Genomic DNA, 19,635 nt, shown 5'->3' with positions numbered 1-19,635 from the left:
TTGTAATCTATGTTATAGTTCTAAGTCCTTTCAATATATATATATATATATATATATATATATATATATGAAGAAAATTAGATTAATTCTAACTCATTTTCATTGGATCAATGAGAGGATCATTTGTCTTGGACAGCATCTTTTGATATTCTCAGTGTGAACTTATTTGGTGTGTTAAATGTCTTTAGGTTTGAGGTTCATTTTCTGTCTCTGAGCAGGGCTGTTGACTCAGATTAGAGGATAGAATATATAGCAGTTTTATTACAATTGCCTATATGACAATGAATTTGTACCTAAAATGTGCACAGTGCAAATATTTCCCGTTCTAGCCTTTTAAAGGCATATATATGGCATTACAGTGATGATTTGCCTAAAAGGTGATTTTTAAAACGAATCAATCTTTCTATATTAAACGGAGAATCTCATAATCAACTGTTTTAGAATTTCCCTCGGTTATCTCATCAACAGCAAACATGTCAACTTTTTCTCTGATATTGATATATATTTCTATATTTGTAATTAGTCAGCAGCTGCCTTGTTTACTGTGATCCAGACATGTTTTCCTACTTTCTAAGCTCAGGAGAGGATGTTATGAAATGACAGATGGTACGCTTATCATCTTCATCAATTAGTTCCATTGCGGCTGTGTACAGAATCGCTTGTCCTTGTTTCTCTTGGAACTAAAATCTCATGCTGGCAGGGGTCGATTTGCAAGATCAGATCAGTCCCCAGTGGCAAGTAACATAGAAACAAAGAGATCAGACTCAGATTCAATCTCGTAACATAGCAAACATGACCAAATCAGGGCTGTGATTGTCCACATTACCAAAAATGACAGTTATGGTATGTTTTTCTCATGTTTTTCAGCTATATTTAAAGGGACACTATGTAATTTATTCCCCCATCTAGTGGTGCAATTTTATTTTGCAAAGTTGAATGAATTTGCTCTCTAGCGCCTCACGTTTTCAAATGTGCGCTGCAACTTCTTGAACTACGGCAAGCGGAATGTGTCAAGATTCAAGAAGCTATAGCTTCAGACTCAAGGTCCATACAAACAAAAAGAAATCAAGACACACAGTACAAAGGATTATATAACACACATACAACAACACTATGAATACAGATGACAGATAACATGTCAGATAACATAACATCTCCTTTGGTGTGCAAGCAATGCAATTAGTCATATTCCGGGAGTTACCGGAAGTGACGTTGACGCAGCATTAGCATTAGCCTGTGTTAGCAATAGGAGCATTAGCAGCGGTAAATAAACTCCCGGTAAACTTACAAACTTTCTAATGCCTCGTTTTGTGAGCTAAGAGCCTATGTGTACTACGGCAGAAGTTTGGTAACAATCAATGCATTATTAGTGGGATCATTTACGAGATAAAATCTATTTAGCATTTTTTTTTTTTTAAACTTTATTAGTAAATCAACAAAATAACAGTTTACAAATGTGAGCATAACGCCAAAAAGAAGATATCCAGGGGGAGCATAGGAATAATAATAAAAAGAAGAAGATAATGCACTTACAAAAAGAAAGCTAATGAACACAAAGACATATGTGCCAAGGAATAAAATCTATTTAGCATTAGCGGCTGTATTAAGCCATTTGGCGGAAATGACGTCACAATGACGTCATTTCTGCTTGTATGCCTGGTGGGGAAATCGCGATTCGAAGTGCTTTATGTCCCTCTCGGCACTTCGTCATTTTTCATAGAGCGGAAGGACATGGCAGCCTCCATAGAGCTTACCTGCTCTATGTAGATACAGACAAGTTATTCTTCACTCAGGAGGATAAGTGAGATTTTTGACAGAGATCATTTTACACCAATGAGAACTAACTTATGAATGAATATGTTGATTTGAGCTAATAAATGACTTAATTTATTACATAGTGTCCCTTTAACTTCCCGTCCTTAACATCTCTATAATCTTCTGTGACTATATCAGGGAGATGCGAAGTCAGATGTCTGCTGTCTCATATTGGTTTTAGACAGTGGACAGTAACTCATATTGTTCATCACTAGTTGTTGTTCTTATGATTTGTTATAATGAGCTGAAATGAATAAAAATCCACTGTTATGTTTCTGTCAGGCTTGTTACCTGTTTCTAACATAACGCTGCTGAGTATTTTCCTCTTTGACATCAGCGTTTTTAACTCCTCAGTCTTTACTCTTGTCTTCCTGTGGCGCTCTGTTTTGAACCTTCGGAGGATGAACAGCTCTGCTTTAGCATAGACATGTTGAATGGGTCTGTAAGTCACCCCACCCTTTGGTGCCTGCCACTCACCCTGTTGCTGTGGGTCCAGTGGAGTGCTGTGGAGACGTAAGGGTCTTAGTGTTTCAAGTTGAATTTCACATACTTTCGACTGTTAAAGAGTCCAGTTGCTGTTAATTTTCACACAAGATTTTGTCTTTCTTTCATGAAAGCGTATGTCAGAGGTGTTGTTAGAATGATATACTAGACTTTAGTGTTTTACACTTAATACCATTCGTTAATCTTTAAGCTTCCAGGTGCTGGATTATGTTTATTTTGAGAAGCTTCTTTACATGTGACTTGTAGACATTCATTTTCAATAGTTTGATTATCTGTTGTGTGGTGATCAGTGTCTATGTATTCGCATGTTTAAGTTGGCTCATTGGATTTGAATACTGACTTTGAAACGGTCTGGCCTTCTGTTGCTTACGTAGGTGTATTGGTATGCTGTTGTGAAGTTCATTAAATGGATGCCTTCAGTGGAAAAATGGGCTTAACAGATCTATGAAATATAATCGTGAACACATACCATCAGAGGGCAAATGAGGAGCTTTGTTCAAAGGCTGCTTTGTTCCAGAACCCATACAGATATTGTTGTGCCGCCCTTCGCTGCTGCAGAATTTTTCTGCCCTTCTGTGGCTCGAGTGTGTACGCTGGCACAAACATTTTCTCTTGATCAAATGCTCTGTGTTTCTTTTTTTTCTGGTTTGTCCGAAGCAAGGAGAAGCCGAGGAATTGAGAATGCTTATTTAGGCATTAAAGGGAAATATAAATGAGTTGATCAATGTTGGACATGATTAGCCAGGACAGTGGGTTAGTATTCAGTTTTCCATTTTCTTCTTTTGTTTCGTCTCAGAGGACTGCAGCGTTATGACCTCTCTTTCTCTCTATTCAGATATGACGAAGCTTGTTCTTTCGGCCACATGTGTGTCCACTCACAGCCGTACAATATAGTGAGTTTAGTGTTGTTTTGCTCTTGTTTTTAAAGTTGTCGCACAACTGTTTGCAGACAGTACGTTTGTCTTGTTGGTCTGGAACTTCATGCAAAGGACAGCAAGGAAAAAGAAACAAAAAAACTCAGACTAATCTGTCATTGAAAAAACATTTCCAGTCAGGCTCTGCAGTACACATTACAGAATAGCTGAGTTTAATGGTAGTCATTACATCTGATGTACACACTTTCCAGATTATGTTCATTTATGGCATCATTATTTCATTTTTAGGCACCAGAAGTAATGGAGATGATGTAACTCGGTTTGATGACATCAGTTGGTGTGTAGCAGGTTGGAATATCATGTTCATTCAGTTTATAAATAGTAGCAGGCACTTTTGATCATGCATTATTTTTGGGAAGTAAACTCATTTACGTAATGTCTACTTATGACAAAAAGTGAACTTTAAAATAGAAAGAAACGGCCATTTTTTGCTTGGTGATAGTGGGGAGGGAAAAAGCCTTTAAGCAGGAGGAAACATGTGGCAAACATAGACCCAGGGAGGCCTGCCATTGTCTGCCACAAAGAACAAGCTACGGGAGAGCGAGAAAACACACACAGTGAACGATGGGCAATGGAGACAAACAACACAGCCACATTTGTACTGGGCTGGGTTGTAAATAAGGGCTTTACAAATGCCATTCAATCAGCAGTGTTTCTCAGTTCTATTAAAGGCATTTTCTTTAAAGGTGAGATGTGAGTAAACGCAGAGTGGGATATGTCGTCTCTAAGAGCGGAGTGGTGCTTTATGTGTGATCAGTGTAGCGACGCGTGTGCATTTACGACAACATGCGCTCTTATTACGGCAGCGGCAGCAAGGATGAGCAAACAGCTGTGAGTTCTGTGTTGTTTTACAGCACTGGATGGTTCTATTATAGAAACATGGACCTCCAGCAGTTTACAGACATGGGAATAAATTGAGTAGAACATTTTAAGCTCAGCACCACAACTTTACGCCACACAGAGTTCGTACACTCACAATTATTTGAGATGGTCATAATCATCCTTATTCACTTTGAATGAAGTCATTTCATTTCATCCCTGTCTTCTGGTGTGGAGATATGGCAATTTTTGTTCAGGAAGCTGAAAAGGCGAACACGCATGTAACAGGTTAATGATGTTCCCACATTCATTTCCAACAGATGCCTGTTTGTTTTGAATAAGGGTTGAATTAATTAGGAAATCATCAGTCAGCTTTCACCACAGTAAGACCACGGTGAGAGAGAATTAAAACCGCTAACTGCAAATATCTGTGTGACAACCATGAACTGAAATTTGACGGCCCCTATTCACGATAGTTTGCAGAATTTGATGCATTTCTCACAGTTTTGTGGAATTCTGCAGGAAAATGAAAATATCTGTTTGAGATATATAACTTAAAGAGGTCGGAATAGAGGTGGTAACGAATAACACTGGCACAGAAATGATCCCACCTTGGCAGGTTTTGACCGCTGAAATGAGGAAAGTCAGAGTCCCGACCTTCAGCCTCTTAGACTGGACATGCAAAGACGTCCTGCAATTATCACTGAACTGAAACTATTCTTCTGGGTGAGCAATGTTTCAAAATCCTGCTTGTTTTGCAACTCTTGCCAGTAACCATGGTAACTTTTTGCTGAGTTTCAAAAAGGTGGTTTATCATCTACTTCCGATATGAAAAATTTGCATACTCTTTCAGATTTAAGGGGTGTCTCCAACTATGGGAGATGTTCAATAGGGGACATTAAGAAAAAGCCCATTTTACTCTCATCCTACCTCAAATTGTCAGGAATCAGATAATCAAAGCAAAAGTTCAGAACTACAGGATGTGCCAAACATTATCTGTACCACATGAGTGTGTCTCTCTGTGTTCAGTAGAGAAACACTGTGTGAGAGAATGAAAGAGCTCCTTACGCAGGATTTATGTTATGCAGATTATCTGCTCACATTCTCAAGCACCTGCTGTCTAAGATGGAGGAAAATGTACGTCTTCCACTGGCTTCAAGACACGAGCTGAGATATCTTCAGAAGCATTCCTGCGAGAAGGTTCAGTGGCACAACTCACAGAGGTACTTACAGTGCCAACTTCAGCATCTGCCGTGCAGACACGGTACCGGGAGTTTGTATTTCAGTGACGACTAAATGCTCGTAGGGTTAGATGATTCATTGCCCCAGCGTATTGAGCGCCAGCTGCAATTTCACTGTACTGCGTGGGGCTTTCATATGAAGTGTCTGTTTGAGATTACTCAGTCATCGAGTTGATGCACGGTCTTCTTAGCCAGAACAGACTGACGCGGGAGGCAATTACTCTTAAGTCTTACATTTGTGGTTAATTGAAGATCTCCCCCCTCTATTTGAATAAGCGGGTTATTATTACCACAGGAGCGTCGGCCCATTAGGAGACTTCAGCGCGGGCTTGTATTTCACTGCTGTCGCTTTCTGTGTTCAGGTTCTCACATACCCAGGTCTTGTGTTTCCTCAGTGGCAGCGAGGCAGCACAGCATCTCACACAAAGTGCTCCTTTGATGGAGATCAATAACATTTGTATGCCTTCTGTTGCTGGAGGTAACGCAGCCTAATATTTTAAATGGTCTCAGAGTTGGAATGCGACTTCTGAAATGTCATCTTAAAAGCATACTTTTCCCCCCTGATGAAAGACTTCTCGCTCTTGAGCCGTTTGCCTGTTTTAATGAGCTCGTGTGTTCAGGCTGTGGACCCTGCGTGAGTTCAGGGTTCCTCCTGTGAGATTCAGTAATTGGCTTAATGAGTCTGTTACTTATGCTCCTTAAACACTATCTCTCTTATTTTGTTTGTCTCTCAGATGTTTTGGCTTTCATGTGTCTCAACTTTGATATCATATGAATAGGGGACTGGAGTATGTATCCTATAATATTAATATTTTAGATAGTATTGTGTGCTCCAATGCACTCTCTTTAGCTCAAAAAGAAAAAAACAGTTACATTTTACATTCTTGTGTCATTAATAATCTATTTGATTGAATTTGGGATTCACATTTCTCTAAATGTGACTTTTAAAACAGGCTAATTATTGAAACAAGACTAAATAACCTAAAAAGCACCAACGTTCCTGCTGTAGATCCCACAGAGCTGGCTGTTCTTCATTGTTTTTAAACCTAACCAGTAAAGAGTGATGAAGGTCAAGTATGAACTTATTTGTGGTTTCATGCTTCGGTGCTTCGTAGATCGAGCCGCAGGACATTTAGGTAACAGCCCAACAACCTTTCTTCATCAGCACTTCTGTCACCTCGCTTACAGCCGGTAGCAGTTCTCCCCTTTCACCTGATTCTGCTGTTATCAGATATTTCTACAGAATCTTTGCAACGACAATATTACAATACACAGGCAGTGGTCGGGATCGAGTGGCTGTAGAATAACTAAGACCTAAACAGATCAGGAAGTAGTTGTTTTGGTTTTCTTTACCTGCTGTTAGCCCACAGGAGTATGTGTTTATGGAGTACGTATGTGTTTATGTGTTTATGGAGTACGACCTAAAGCAAAATTCAAACTACTTCTGTAATATGCTTTCAGCTAACAGCTTGATTTCATTTCCCGTTAATGTCAGATGGAATTCATGATTGTATGGTTGAAAACTGCCATGAAGGGAAATTTCTATTTATAGGAGATTCATAACGCCTGTAACTTTGGATGTTATCTTGCCTCACATCCGGGTTCTATGCTCAAAGCAGTTTTCATGATAAAGACACATACATTTATAAACAAACCCACGTCCGTTGACTCCATAGAAAAGCACACTATGTGTGACTCTAAATATAGAACATATTTAAAACTAAAATAAATGAATAAATCATGACTGTTCATCTCTAAAAGGCAACAAAAAGTATGCCGATAAGCTGCCCGTTAAATGTGACCTTTATTCATACATTTTGAAGGGCAACCACAGCACTGAAATACATAAACATATGAACATAGAATAACTGATGTGAATTACTGCCCTGCACGTTATAGATTATTTCAATCTAGGCAGGGAGAAACAGCACTGACGTGCCAAAACCTGCATTTCCTTGAATTGTCGCTTTAGACGGGCTTCCAAAGTGACTTGATCCCAAAAGACCCACATGATAAAACGCCCAACCATACGAGAGAAATCAAAACGCTTACAGCTCGTGTGGAATGTATGAACGTTCTAAAAAAGTTTAATCATTTGATAAAGATTAAAAACGATGCATTACAATATGCAGCACTGTGTTGAGTAAGGGATGTTTTCACCTGCCGTGGGTCTCTCTTTCCTTGAATGGTGATGGCTAAATCCTGAAGTAGGCATTTTAAATAATCAGTTATATAAAAATCAAGGAACACACATAAAAAAGAGGTTAATGTAAATTAAAAGGCATGCAATAAAATCATAAGTACTAAACGCTGTAAAGGTAACACATGTATAAAAGACTTTTATGTCCACACGATGGCTATGAATGGTCCAAGGACATGGAGCTGAAACATCTATTATTGAGTGTTAAACTAGTACACAATGTAAGGCCAACCATGCTAAATGCATGCTCACCTCTCTTATGTTTAAAATAACTGGCCAGTCTTATCTAGAATTGATACTTACTGTAGGTGTAGAAAAATTGTTTTTGTTGGCTGAGGTGACCTTGATTTGCATTACAGTTCAGTTTGTTCACCGGCAGAGATACTGAAATGACAACCTTTATGCTCTATGAAATTGCAGAGAGTGTGGATTGGAGTTCCAGTTGATACCATGTTTGTGCATTACACTGGTGGAGAGGTCAGATTTTAGATCGTCAATCACCAGCCGGTGATAAGCATTAGAGCAACACTCGGGCAGTGGGTGACACTGCAGTGATGCATCAGTCGGCAGAAGAGGACGTGCCCTTTTTATTGAGGGCGTTATGTTTGACCTTCCTCCCTCGGAGCAGTGACCCCTTTCGGACTCAATCCTTTCATCCTTTGAGGCTCGTTATACAAGCTCTTCCTTTGTGAATCAGCAAAACCTTTGCTTAATCTCTGCCGCTTTTCCTTTCCTGAAATTGTTGATGTTTGTTGTCAAGCTACGAGAAGGTGACAGTGAGGAAGCAATGTGGTCGTTGTTGTGGGAATGACTGCTAACTGCTGAATCCGGTCTCCGCTCAGCTTCTCTCCCTCTCTGCCGCCCTCCCTCCCTCTCCAGTCTGCACTGCACTAAGAGAAGCATGTGGAGGAGAATAGAAAATGTGCCGAGCTTTGTAATTTTGCGTATGCAGTGTGTGTGTGTTCCTGGAGGACAGGGGAATGCAGGCTAAGAGGACAGGCAATGCTATATTGGACATTGGAATTGCAGGGGGTGCCCGCATCACCTGCCACATCATTGTGTGCGTGTGAGTATGCATGAGTTTGTGTGCATGCTGCAACGCTGAAAAGGGAAAGTCGCTGGCTCAGCCCTCCCCTCGCTGGAATTATGTAGCGGCCCAGGGGCAGCGTTGCGTCTCAGGGAGCGTGGAGTTGGATCAGGCCTGCGAAGAGTGGGATGAAGGGCCGGAGCTGCTGGGAGCCAGGGGCGGTCCGTTCCTTCTGCAACTCGGGCTGTTTGAGTAGGCTCAACCAGGGTCAGTACAGTTACGGCTAAAGCTGCAGCACAGGAGCACGGAGCTGTCACACTCCTCTCCATCTGTCCAACGACAGATCTCTCCCTGCCATCTCTTCCTTATTGTACGTCGGAGAGGTAGCTGTCAATCCTCCATTCTGCTCCCTCTCTGTGGCTTCTGCCACCATCAGTGCTTATTTCTGCAGCCTCCTTCAGCAACACAGCTCGTCATGCTGAAAAAGGAGCAGCCTGTCCCCTCTCCTGCACTCTGCACTGCATGCTCTTTCCCCTCCTTCTCCCGTGCCGCTTTAACTCATGCTCATTTCCTCTCTTCTTTGTTCCACCTTACATTTGCATATGGATGACCCAGAGCCTGCCAGGTCGACGTATCGTGCTGGCAATGTATATCTGTGTGTTTGTGATCTAAGTGTTGATTATTTCGGCATCAGAAACTGTAAAATGGGATATGTTTGAGGGTCTTACAACCAGTTCTGTACTGCAGCAGGGTGGTGAAGCCAGTCACTTGTTATTAAAGATTGATACAAGTTGTGAACCAAAGAGGAAATACTATGTATTAGTGATGCAGCAGACAGGCATTTTGCACAGAGGAAATCTAGATTTTATTACTGCTCATAGCAGGATAGCATCGGCTTCTTTTTGTTATCATGCTGTTAAATTTTCCCTCTGTGTCTTTATCCATTCTGCTTTGTCTTTCCACTTCTCTGACTTCATCCATTGTTTTCTTGCTTGTGGCAGAGTTGGACGATGTGGGATTGAACAGCTGTGCTCTTAAGCCCCGGGCTTTCAGTCTCCTCACTTGGCCCGTTTGTTTGCTAAAATGAGGTTGGCATGGGCAGTATAGTAGAAGCCCCAGTAAACTGTTTTGACTTCCAAAAACTATTTAATGACTAATTTTAGGTATTAGGCCGAGCCCCAAATAATGAACTTGGAAAGTCAGTTAAACTCTAAAACATTGTTTTTAAAAATCCCTGTTTCTCATCTGCTCACTTGGAACTTACTCATCTGCTTGAAATAGATGTGCAAAGTATCACTTTTGCTTTTATGGGCAGTACCTAGTTGGCAGGTTTTTCTTTTATAGAGTTTTATAGAGTTTCATAGAGTTACACCGTTATGTGAGGGATTAAAAGCCTTGATGACTAACATGACAATGACCTTAAGCTTGTGTTATTATAAATACTTGTGCGATGTAGAGGAACTAAATGTAACTAGTTGTAACTAGTAGGCACCACACAAAAGTCTTGACAAACCCACTCTTTTAAAATGGCAGGTGTGTCCAGATCTTTGACTGGTGCTGTTCATTCACGTGCAGCCACTTTACATCACAGTACATACATGAAAAAGGTTGGAGGCTTTGAAAGCGGTCGCCATTTTGAACTCTGACAATGTAATGGAAAAAACATTAGAGTTGGATAAGTCTAAATGGAAAAAAAATTACTTTTTTTCTTTCTTGCTTCCACTTCTCATAGATAAAAATACACAAAGACAGATACAAACTACTGACATAAATAAACACATATAATTAAGACGGGCCATCTTTGTAACCAAGCGAAATATAGACCTGTTTTGGTAGAGCATACAGTAGTTATAATGTAAATGACTTAGGCAGAGTTTAGTGGAAATAATTAGATTGAAGCTCGGAGCCGGTAAATTGAAGAGCTCGCTGTTCCAACCAAAATCACCAACAAGTAGAACAGCCGGAACGATAAGATGTCTCACAACATGATAGAAAAAACTCTAAAAGCCAAACAATCTCGTCTCACTGACGACCGTAGAACTGTCGTCGTTATAAATGCACTGTTCCGGGTTTTTGTCAGGAATTTGAAAAAAGAACATTTATTGCTCAATGGAAGTAGGATTTTTCTTTTCACGCTGACAAATCTGATAGATACATCAAGCCTCTATAACTTCTGCCCCTGCATCATGTTGTCTTCTATATACATATATATATATATATATATATATATATATATATATATATATATCTTAAATTGGTGTTTGTAGTCCTTTTAGCCGGGAAGATTTCTGCTCATGTGACGGCTCAGCGATAGCTTGAGTTATCTGACAAAGAAACGTTCTCTCACTCAGTGGAAATCTCTGGTGCTGCTATTAGGAACAGGTTTAATTAGAATGTTATATTGACGTGTAAAATCTCTTCTAGAGCTTCGCCTTCATGTGAAATTTCACGTCAGTTTGATAGCCCGTTCCTATTGAATTGGTCTCCTTGTCTCGGCTCAGATCTCGTTCCTGCTGTAGACGAAAACCAAAAACGTTGTCTGCCTGCTCAGATCAAACAAACAAACTCAGTCTTTGCCCATGCGATAGGCGTTTTATTAAGAGGCCGAGGAGCACAGGGTCAGCCATAGTTCAGAGTCCCTGCAGTAGCCCACTGTGCAGTCAACTTTTACATTTATTCAAATATCGATGAACAGCTCAGTGAAAACAGTCCCTACTTTCTGCTTCCTTTGATGTCTCCCTTCACGACATGTTGTCTTGCAGCACTGACATCCCAACAGTCATCATCACGATAAATCGCATAAATAACTGTGTTCAGGGGTTATTGGCTCTGGTTCTGCACCATCTTTCTAGGCTACTGAGTTTTCCAACCACACTAACTGTCAAACATGAGACCAAGATCCACATCAAGCTGTTTGGAATAACTTCCTGAGCTTCAATGAGATGTCATTGTGGTGGTCATTATGAAATTTCCCAGCCATTCTGAATAATTTTCATCGCATTTGTACAGAAATCAAAATGCAAATTCAGCATTGCATTAAAACAACACTGATCCCGCATATGCAACAATAACGTGGGAAGACTTTTGATGGGTGATAAATTTGTGTCATGTAATAGTAAACATTTTTACTTTAGTCCCCCATGACTAGATTAATTTCTTTGGGTATTTTCTGAAGCTGGTGTTTAAAGAGGAACCATCTAGCTTTAAACTTCAAGGTGTATCTTTCGGTCACCCGTGCTCACCTGGGCTCGAATACCTGCAGTTCTTTGTCACATGCATTATTTGTCTAGTAAGTCTCGGGGGTAAACAGTTTGTAGTTCCTGTTAATAGCACGTGCAGTTTAAGGTACCCAGCTCCCAACGACCAGAGCTACGATTTAGCAGCGTAACTAATGCAAATGGTTTCATCAGAGGGAATCACAACTGGATATATACATAATATACATAATAATAATAATAATAATAATAATAATAATAATAATGATATATATATATATATTATCGGCAGCAAGTCTGTGTAGCTCTCAATTTTTCTCATCGTTTATATGATTATTTGTCATTTTTCATTTTTTTTTTCTATCCAAACATTTTTAGTTAGTTTTTATTGATCTGCTTTTTTGTTTTAATTCATTTTTTGACAATGTGCACTACTACTAAAGCAGTGTACACAAGAGAAGAACTGTTGGCACTGTCAAGGATTGGACGCGGAATTAAACATCCAATTCCGACCGAGCTTAAAAAGCTGTTCCGTGGATGCAGAGCTGGAGCAAAATTAAAGGCAAAGCGGCACAACAGGAGGTGGAGGTACAAACCTTTTCTGCCCTCGGTGATCATGGGAAACGCTAACTCACTGCCTAACAAGTGTGATGAGTTAGAGGCGCTTGTGCGGAACCAACGGCTGTATAAAGAGAGCAGTTTGATCTCTCTGTCTGAGTCCTGGCTGAACGACAACACACCAGACTCATGTGTGGACATACCCGGCTTCACAGCCGTACGAGCGGATCGAGACCTGAGTACGAGCGGCGGTAAGCGGAAAGGCGGCGGTGTTATACTGTTCTTTAATCAGAGATGGGTAAACCCCCGCAATGTGACCGTTAAGGAGAGGGTTTGTTGTCCAGACATTGAACTGCTGTCAGTTGGTTTCCGTGCATTCTATGCACCCAGAGAGTTCCCATACACAGTCGTCATCGTTGTTTACATTCCACCGAGGGCGGCACCTGTAACGGCGTGTGACATCATCCATGACGCCGTTGCTACGATACAGACCCAGCATCCTGAGGCATTCATTGCAAACACAGGAGATTTCAACCACGTCTCTCTATCCTCCTGCCTGACTGGCTTTGTACAGTATGTGGACTGTCCAACACGTAGAGAAAAGACATTAGATCTGTTCTATGCTAACGTGAAGGAGGCTCACAGGACAGTGTCTCTTCCACCACTGGGTAGATCTGATCACAGCATGGTCTATCTACAACCCACATACAGACCGTGTGTACAAAGAGTTCCTGTTACTACCAGATCTTTCAGGAAGTGGTCACCAGAGGCGAGTGATGCATTGAGAGACTGCTTTGATGTCACAGACTGGGCTGTACTGCTGGAGGAAGAAGAAATGGACATTGACATGGACAGGAGGGTCGGCACCATCACAGACTACATTAACTTCTGTAGGGACACTGTGATTCCAGTCAGGACTGTAAGGTGCTATCCAAATAACAAACCATGGATCACCAGTGAGATCAAAGACCTCCTGAACCAGAAAAAGAGGGCGTTCCAGAATGGGGATAGAGAAAGGCGGAGGAGTATACAACAGGAGCTTATAAAGACATTACGTCGAGCTAAGGTGGAGTACAAGAAAAAGGTGGAGAGACAGCTGGAGAACAATAACACCAAGGAGGTGTGGAGGGGCATGAGGACCATCACTGGATACAGACTGAAGAACTCTCAGTCTGTAGAAGGTGATGTGGACAGAGCCAACACTTTCAACCATTATTACAACAGGTTTGACAGTGTGGCTATTCCCTCCTCTGCTGCTGCTCCCTCCACCCCCACCACTATAGCTGCTTCCTCTATACTGCTTCCACTCCCCTGCTGTACTTCCACCTCAATGGCAACCTGCATCGCCAAGCCTCCTCCTCCGCCTGACTGCACCTCTACCTCTGCTGTCACCAACAAGCTTCTTCGGTCCAGCTGTACCTCCACCTCTGCAGCAACTTCCACCGCCTGGTCTCCTGAGCCAAGCTACACCTCCATCTGTGCGGCAGCTCCCACCGCCTGGCCTCATCAGCCGAACTGCACCTCCACCTCCACCTCTGCGGCAGCTTCCACCACCAGGCATCCAGAGCCCAGCTGCACATCCACCTCTGCGGCAGCTTCCACCACCAGGCATCCAGAGCCCAGCTGCACATCCACCTCTGCGGCAGCTTCCACCACTAGCCCTCCTCTGTCCAGCTGCACCCCCACCCCCATCTCTATGGTTGATAGCAACATCACTCCTGTCGCCATCCCTCCGCTACAACCTCTGTGTCTAACTATAGAGGAGGTTGGAGCTGAGCTCAGGAGACTTAAGCCAGGGAGGGCTTCAGGCCCAGATGGAGTCTGTCCAAGGCTTCTGAGGGACTGTGCTGGTCAACTAGCAGTCCCTCTTCAGAGGCTCTTCAATATGAGCATTCAGATGGAAAAAGTCCCGGTGCTGTGGAAAACTTCTTGTCTCATACCGGTGGAGCTGAATGACTACAGACCGGTGGCTGTGACATCTCATATCATGAAGACTTTGGAGAGACTTCTTGTTCGTTGCATGAGATTGCAGGTTACTGAGGCTCTTGATCCCCTCCAGTTTGCCTACCAGAAACACATAGGAGTGGAAGACGCGATTCTGTACATGTTGCATCGGGCATATGCTTATCTGGATGTGCCTGGTTCATATGTGAGAGTCATGTTCTTTGACTTCTCCAGTGCCTTCAACACCATACGGCCTCCCATACTGAAAGACAAGCTGCTCGGTATGGGTGTGGCCCCCTCCCTGACATCATGGATTATAGACTATTTGTCTGCCAGACCACAGTATGTCAGGATGGGGAAATGTGTTTCTGGAACACTGGAATGCAGTACTGGGGCAGTACTGTTTTGGCTCCTTTTCTTTTCACCCTGTACACATCAGACTTCAGGTACAACTCAGAGTCATGCCACATTCAGAAGTATTCTGATGATACGGCTGTTGTGGCATGTGTGCGCGGTGGACAGGAAAAGGAGTACAGAGACATTGTGGAGGCCTTTACTGACTGGACCAAAAAGAACTGTTTGCTGCTGAACACCACCAAGACCAAAGAGCTGGTGGTGGACTTCAGGAGATCTAAAACCCCATACCAGTCAGTCTGCATTGATGGAGGGGAGATAGAGACTGTTCAGACCTGCAAATACCTGGGGGTGGTGCTGGATAATAAACTGGAGTGGTCTGCCAACATAGACGCAGTGTACAGGAGGGGACAGAGCCGCCTCTTTTTCCTGAGACGGCTCAGGTCCTTCAATGTCTGCAGTGATATGATGAGTATGTTTTATCAGGCTATCATTGAGAGTGCACTGCTCTATGCTGCTGTCTGCTGGGGGAGTTGCACTACAGACAAAAACTGTAGGCGCCTGGACAAACTGGTGCAAAAGGCTGGTTCTGTTGTAGGCAGAAGGCTGGACCCTCTCGGTGCTGTGGTGGAGCAACGGATGAGGAGGAAGTTAGATTCTGTGATGGAGAATAATAAACATCCTCTCCACAGCATCCTGACAGAACAGAGGAGCTGCTGCAGTGAGAGGCTCATCTCTCTGCGCTGCAGGACTGAGAGGTTCAGAAGGTCTTTTGTTCCCACAGCCATAAGGCTTTATAACAGTGACTGCTGAGTTCTTCTCAAATTGATTGATTGATTTTTATTTATTTATTTGTTTATTTTGCCATTTCATCATTTATTATTATTAAGTTAGTAGTAGTATTATTATTATTGTTGTTTTATTTTGGTTAATTCAATCATTGTAAATATTTTTTTTTTTAAATGTTGAGCTACTTGACGAATTTGAATTTTCCCCATTGGGGGATAAATAAAGTATTTTTCTATTCTATTCTATTCTATTCCATTCTATATATATATATATATATATATATATATATATATATATATATATATGTGTGTATATATATCTCAGGAGGGCTTGAAGTGATGAAAAATCCAAAAGATAACAACTTGAATTATCAGCAACAATGCATCTTCAGGAAGTGGTACTGTATTATGTTTTCAGTCTTCATGCCATAGTTTAGCCAAGATAGCATTTAACAGACCGCCATAGCAGCCCACGCAGTTGTTTAGATACTATGTGAGCATGTATTTAATCACTGTGTTATTCTCATTACTGTATACAGTACGGATTTAAAATGAGAACGTTTTAACTTTATTAATATATTCAGGCTCAGACATTGAAGACATCACATCAGACAGTTCAGATGGTCTCTGTAATCCTCTTCGTCACTGCTGCAGTATCCTAAAATTGCCCTCACAGCGAGTGGACGACCTCAGTTTGTATTCTGAGGTTGGAGGACGGTTAATAACCTCAACCTTCAGCGGGAGTTATGCAGTAAGCCGAAGCCATCAGCTCTCACTGGTTTGATTTAGCTGGAACGTTTTCACATTTATCTCAGCATAATGCAATGTCCACGAGTTTGGTTGACAACATTGTGATTATTCTTTGTTCTCTTTCTCCTTCCTGAAACATTGTAGGATGTTACTGAATTAAAACTCAATGCTAAGGTGCTGCAGTTTGCTTTCAATCTTCTACTTTGCTTGCTGCTTTTAGAGAGCGTTCGATTGGATACACTTCCAGGACTGTGCTGCGGAGCTTTGGGGACAGTGATGAGTTGCACTGCACAGTTTCTCATTTGCTTGCGGAGAGCTGAGCCCCATATTACCGGGTTTAACCTGCCGTCTCCTCAGTTTGTGTCCTTGTGATGTATCTCAGGGGAGGTATGGAAACAGTTAGCAATTACTGGCCAGGATTACAGTCCCATCCTGTGGGACACGTCCGCTCTCTTCATGTAGCTTAATCTCTTCTCTGTTTCCTATATACCTTTCTTTTCTCCCCTTTCTGTTGCACCCACTATCAAAAGAAGCTACAAAATAGTAATTCCTTCTCAGTGTGATGTTGAAACTAGTACTATAAATGCCCGATTCTGGAGTCTAGGGTGTAGCTCATTGATTGCTTCTGCTTTAAGATGACTAAGTAAAAACAATACCATGATTTCCACAGGGATTATTTCAGTACACGTTAAATAAATTTACAATAAATCTAACACGCAGGGAAACAGAGTGGGTAGTTACCACTGTTGCGTTAAAGTTAGAAGAGAAGAGAAGTTTGGTTTGGACCTGCTGACTGACTCGAGCGTTTTACTGTGGAGTTTGTACGTTTTTCTTGTGCCTTATTTCCACAGTTCAAATACATGCTTGTTAGATAAATCAAAGGTTCTAAATTGGCTCATAAATGTGAATACACATGGTTGTCTGTCTCTTTGGGATGGATTTGTGACTGGAGGAGGGTGAACCTTGCCTCCTGCCCAAACTGCTCAAACTCAGCTGGGATTAGCTCCACCATGCCACAACCTATTTGAGGATGAGGTGAGACTATATATTGGATGGCTAAATGGTTTATATGTGTAAAAGATTACAACAGTAGAAAAATCTCACAGCTTTCCTACAGAATTTGGTTAAACGCAACAACAAAAAACACTGTTTCCTGTAATGGTGTTTAAATGTAGTTTGTCCTCTCCTGGATTATAAAACGAGTGTGTCAGTAGCTTTGTCTTTTATTTCAAGTCACTGGAAATGTTACACCTCAGAGAAATTGTAGATCTGCGAGACGAGATTTCTGTTTGTGACTCCCAGGACTGACAGAGCTGATCCAGAGCTTCGGATCACAGCTGCTTTTTTCACTGTCTCTGCAGAAATCAACATCAAAGACAAGCAGGAGGTCTTCTGTGAATGTTACATCCTGTGAGTTATGAAGCACAATGCAATTTCTTTTCTTTTTTTTTTAAACTGGGAGAGGAGCTAAATAAAAATCCCACGTCATGTCAGGTCAGCAAAGGGTCCCGGATTTTGTCCTCAGGATGGGTTAGGCTCTGAGTATCATAAAAATGATGATTTTGGGAGAAAATTTATTGACACAACATTTCAACTGAGAGGTTATTGCGGTTTGATTGTGGGAATCTATGAGCAAGAGATGTATCCGAGCCATCAGCTACGATCAGCAGTGAACTTTAATTGCACTTTAAGACTCCTCTGCACTGCTTTCAACTACAGCAGTTGACTTTGTCCATCTTTTGTCTCTGTACTCTGGGATAGGCTCCAGCCCCCCAAAGACCATGCACTGAATAAAGTGGGTGTAGCAAATGTATGGATGGATTTAAAAACAGACCAAACTTGTTGAAGTAATATTAATAAAATAATGGTAAAATGTGACCATCCCTCACAATTCACTGCCCTCTGATAACTCTGACTTGTAAAAAAAAATATCTGTGATAGATTTTCTAAACAGAAGTGAACTATATTCTAAAAACAAACAAGATATTTGCGCCCCCTCTAATTAGGGCTCTCAGCAAGGTTCAATACCACGTTGAAACAAGGGTGCAGTACATTTCTCCCATGTGCTTGCCTGCTGGATGTGCTCATTTTTCTGCCACAGGGTGACGTCCTGTCAGCTGGAGGCCTGGCTCCACCAATCTGACAGCCTGTCCTCAGGGACGAGCAGAGAGACGAGCCCCGACAGCGAGATAGCAGAGTACTGCTCAACCAATTACATACTGCCTACTGTCCTACTTTCTCTCTTTTTTTTCCCCTTACTCGAAACTTTTGTGCTGAACAAAGAGGTAAACAATAGGGGAGGACAGAGGAACAAACCAGCTTTGTGCATGTTTAGCTTCAAGATGGATGTGTGTTTGTGTGCTGAAATGTTGTTTCATGTGCTTTTTATCTCAGCTCGCCTCTGAAAAAAATTCATTCATCTTAGAAGCTAGGTGCAGTTGTAAGTTAACTGGAAATGAACCTGTATTTGTGTCGATACAGCGTGTTCTCTGAGGTGTCAGGCTGTGGGGGAAGGGGGTTGGAAGTGCGCCCTTGAGGCATGACTGGACTGGTAATGGGTTCCTGGTCTTGCCTCGCAGTGTCTACTTTGCCTTGAGGTCCCATCAATCTACATCTGCTGTAGTGAGGGAAGGGGTAGGGAAATAAGAGGGGGCAGGCCAAGCATGAATGCACAGAAACCATCAAAAGGTCATTTATTGACTTTAGGCGTAAAACCCAATGTACACTTTTAATTCCAGATCTGAGTTTTATTGTTGATCAACGATGTTTATCTTCCTCTCCAGTACTCGGACTTGTCCGGTGATGCTGGACATTTTGTTGCTGTTTGGATCTCACTCTGTGAAATGAAAGGATGTCTGACATACTTCGAAGGACACTTTGTGTTCCGATTCCTCCTTGGAGCTGCAGGTTGTCAATACTCTGGCTCCCCGGGCCAGAATCAGTGTTATTGCAGCTCTCTGTGCTTTTCCTTAGAAAGAGAAGACGTGCTGTAAGCAGAGGCTCCTCAAAACAAACATGCCTCGGGTTCATGTGACAGTTTATTTTTAAGTGGCATCACTTAAAGCTGCTGAACTCATTGGCAGAATGAGCGTGAATGATACGAGCACGGCTGGGCTCATATTTGTAAAATGTGTTCAATGCTCTGTGCGGGCTCTCCGTTTTTTTGTTGATTTTTTTTTTTTTTTTTTTTTTTGTCGCCCTCAGAGCAGCTCTGAAATGATCCTAACATTATCCAGAGCCTCGTATGTAATTTTACACCCTGAAATGTGGACGTGATGCAGAGCATTAAGGGGAAGAGTTTACCGTTCAGCTCAGTCAGTGGTGACATTACCATTCAGTAACCTTGGTTTTCATCAGTGTCATGTTTTAGTTTGATTACATTTAGGGGGTCACTATGGGTCAGTCTACAATGTTTATTTCATTATTGCTGATACACAGCTAACAAGATTTTATAGAAGCTTCAAGCCAAGATGTCTTATCCCCTG

General features: G+C 41.9%; 1 protein-coding gene across 3 annotated transcripts in view; it reads left to right on the top strand.

Annotated features, from left to right (window-relative positions):
• Window positions 1–19,635, top strand: part of osbp2b (oxysterol binding protein 2b) — a 53,638-nt gene that overhangs the window by 11,169 nt on the left and 22,834 nt on the right. Inside the window, exon 1 of one of the 3 annotated variants that reach the window (XM_075467958.1) lies at window positions 8,715–8,808. The exons of the other annotated variants lie outside the window; for them this stretch is intronic. Within the exon in view, the coding sequence (XP_075324073.1) occupies window positions 8,730–8,808 (79 nt within the window). The 5' untranslated portion in view covers window positions 8,715–8,729. Of the gene's footprint in view, window positions 1–8,714; window positions 8,809–19,635 lie in introns of those variants that run through there. 3 annotated transcript variants of the gene reach the window in all.

This window comes from Odontesthes bonariensis, chromosome 6 (genome assembly GCF_027942865.1).
Source record: "Odontesthes bonariensis isolate fOdoBon6 chromosome 6, fOdoBon6.hap1, whole genome shotgun sequence".
Lineage (NCBI taxonomy): Eukaryota > Metazoa > Chordata > Actinopteri > Atheriniformes > Atherinopsidae > Odontesthes > Odontesthes bonariensis.
Note: the sequence above shows the minus strand (reverse complement) of the source record. Positions and strands in the feature narration are given on the sequence as shown.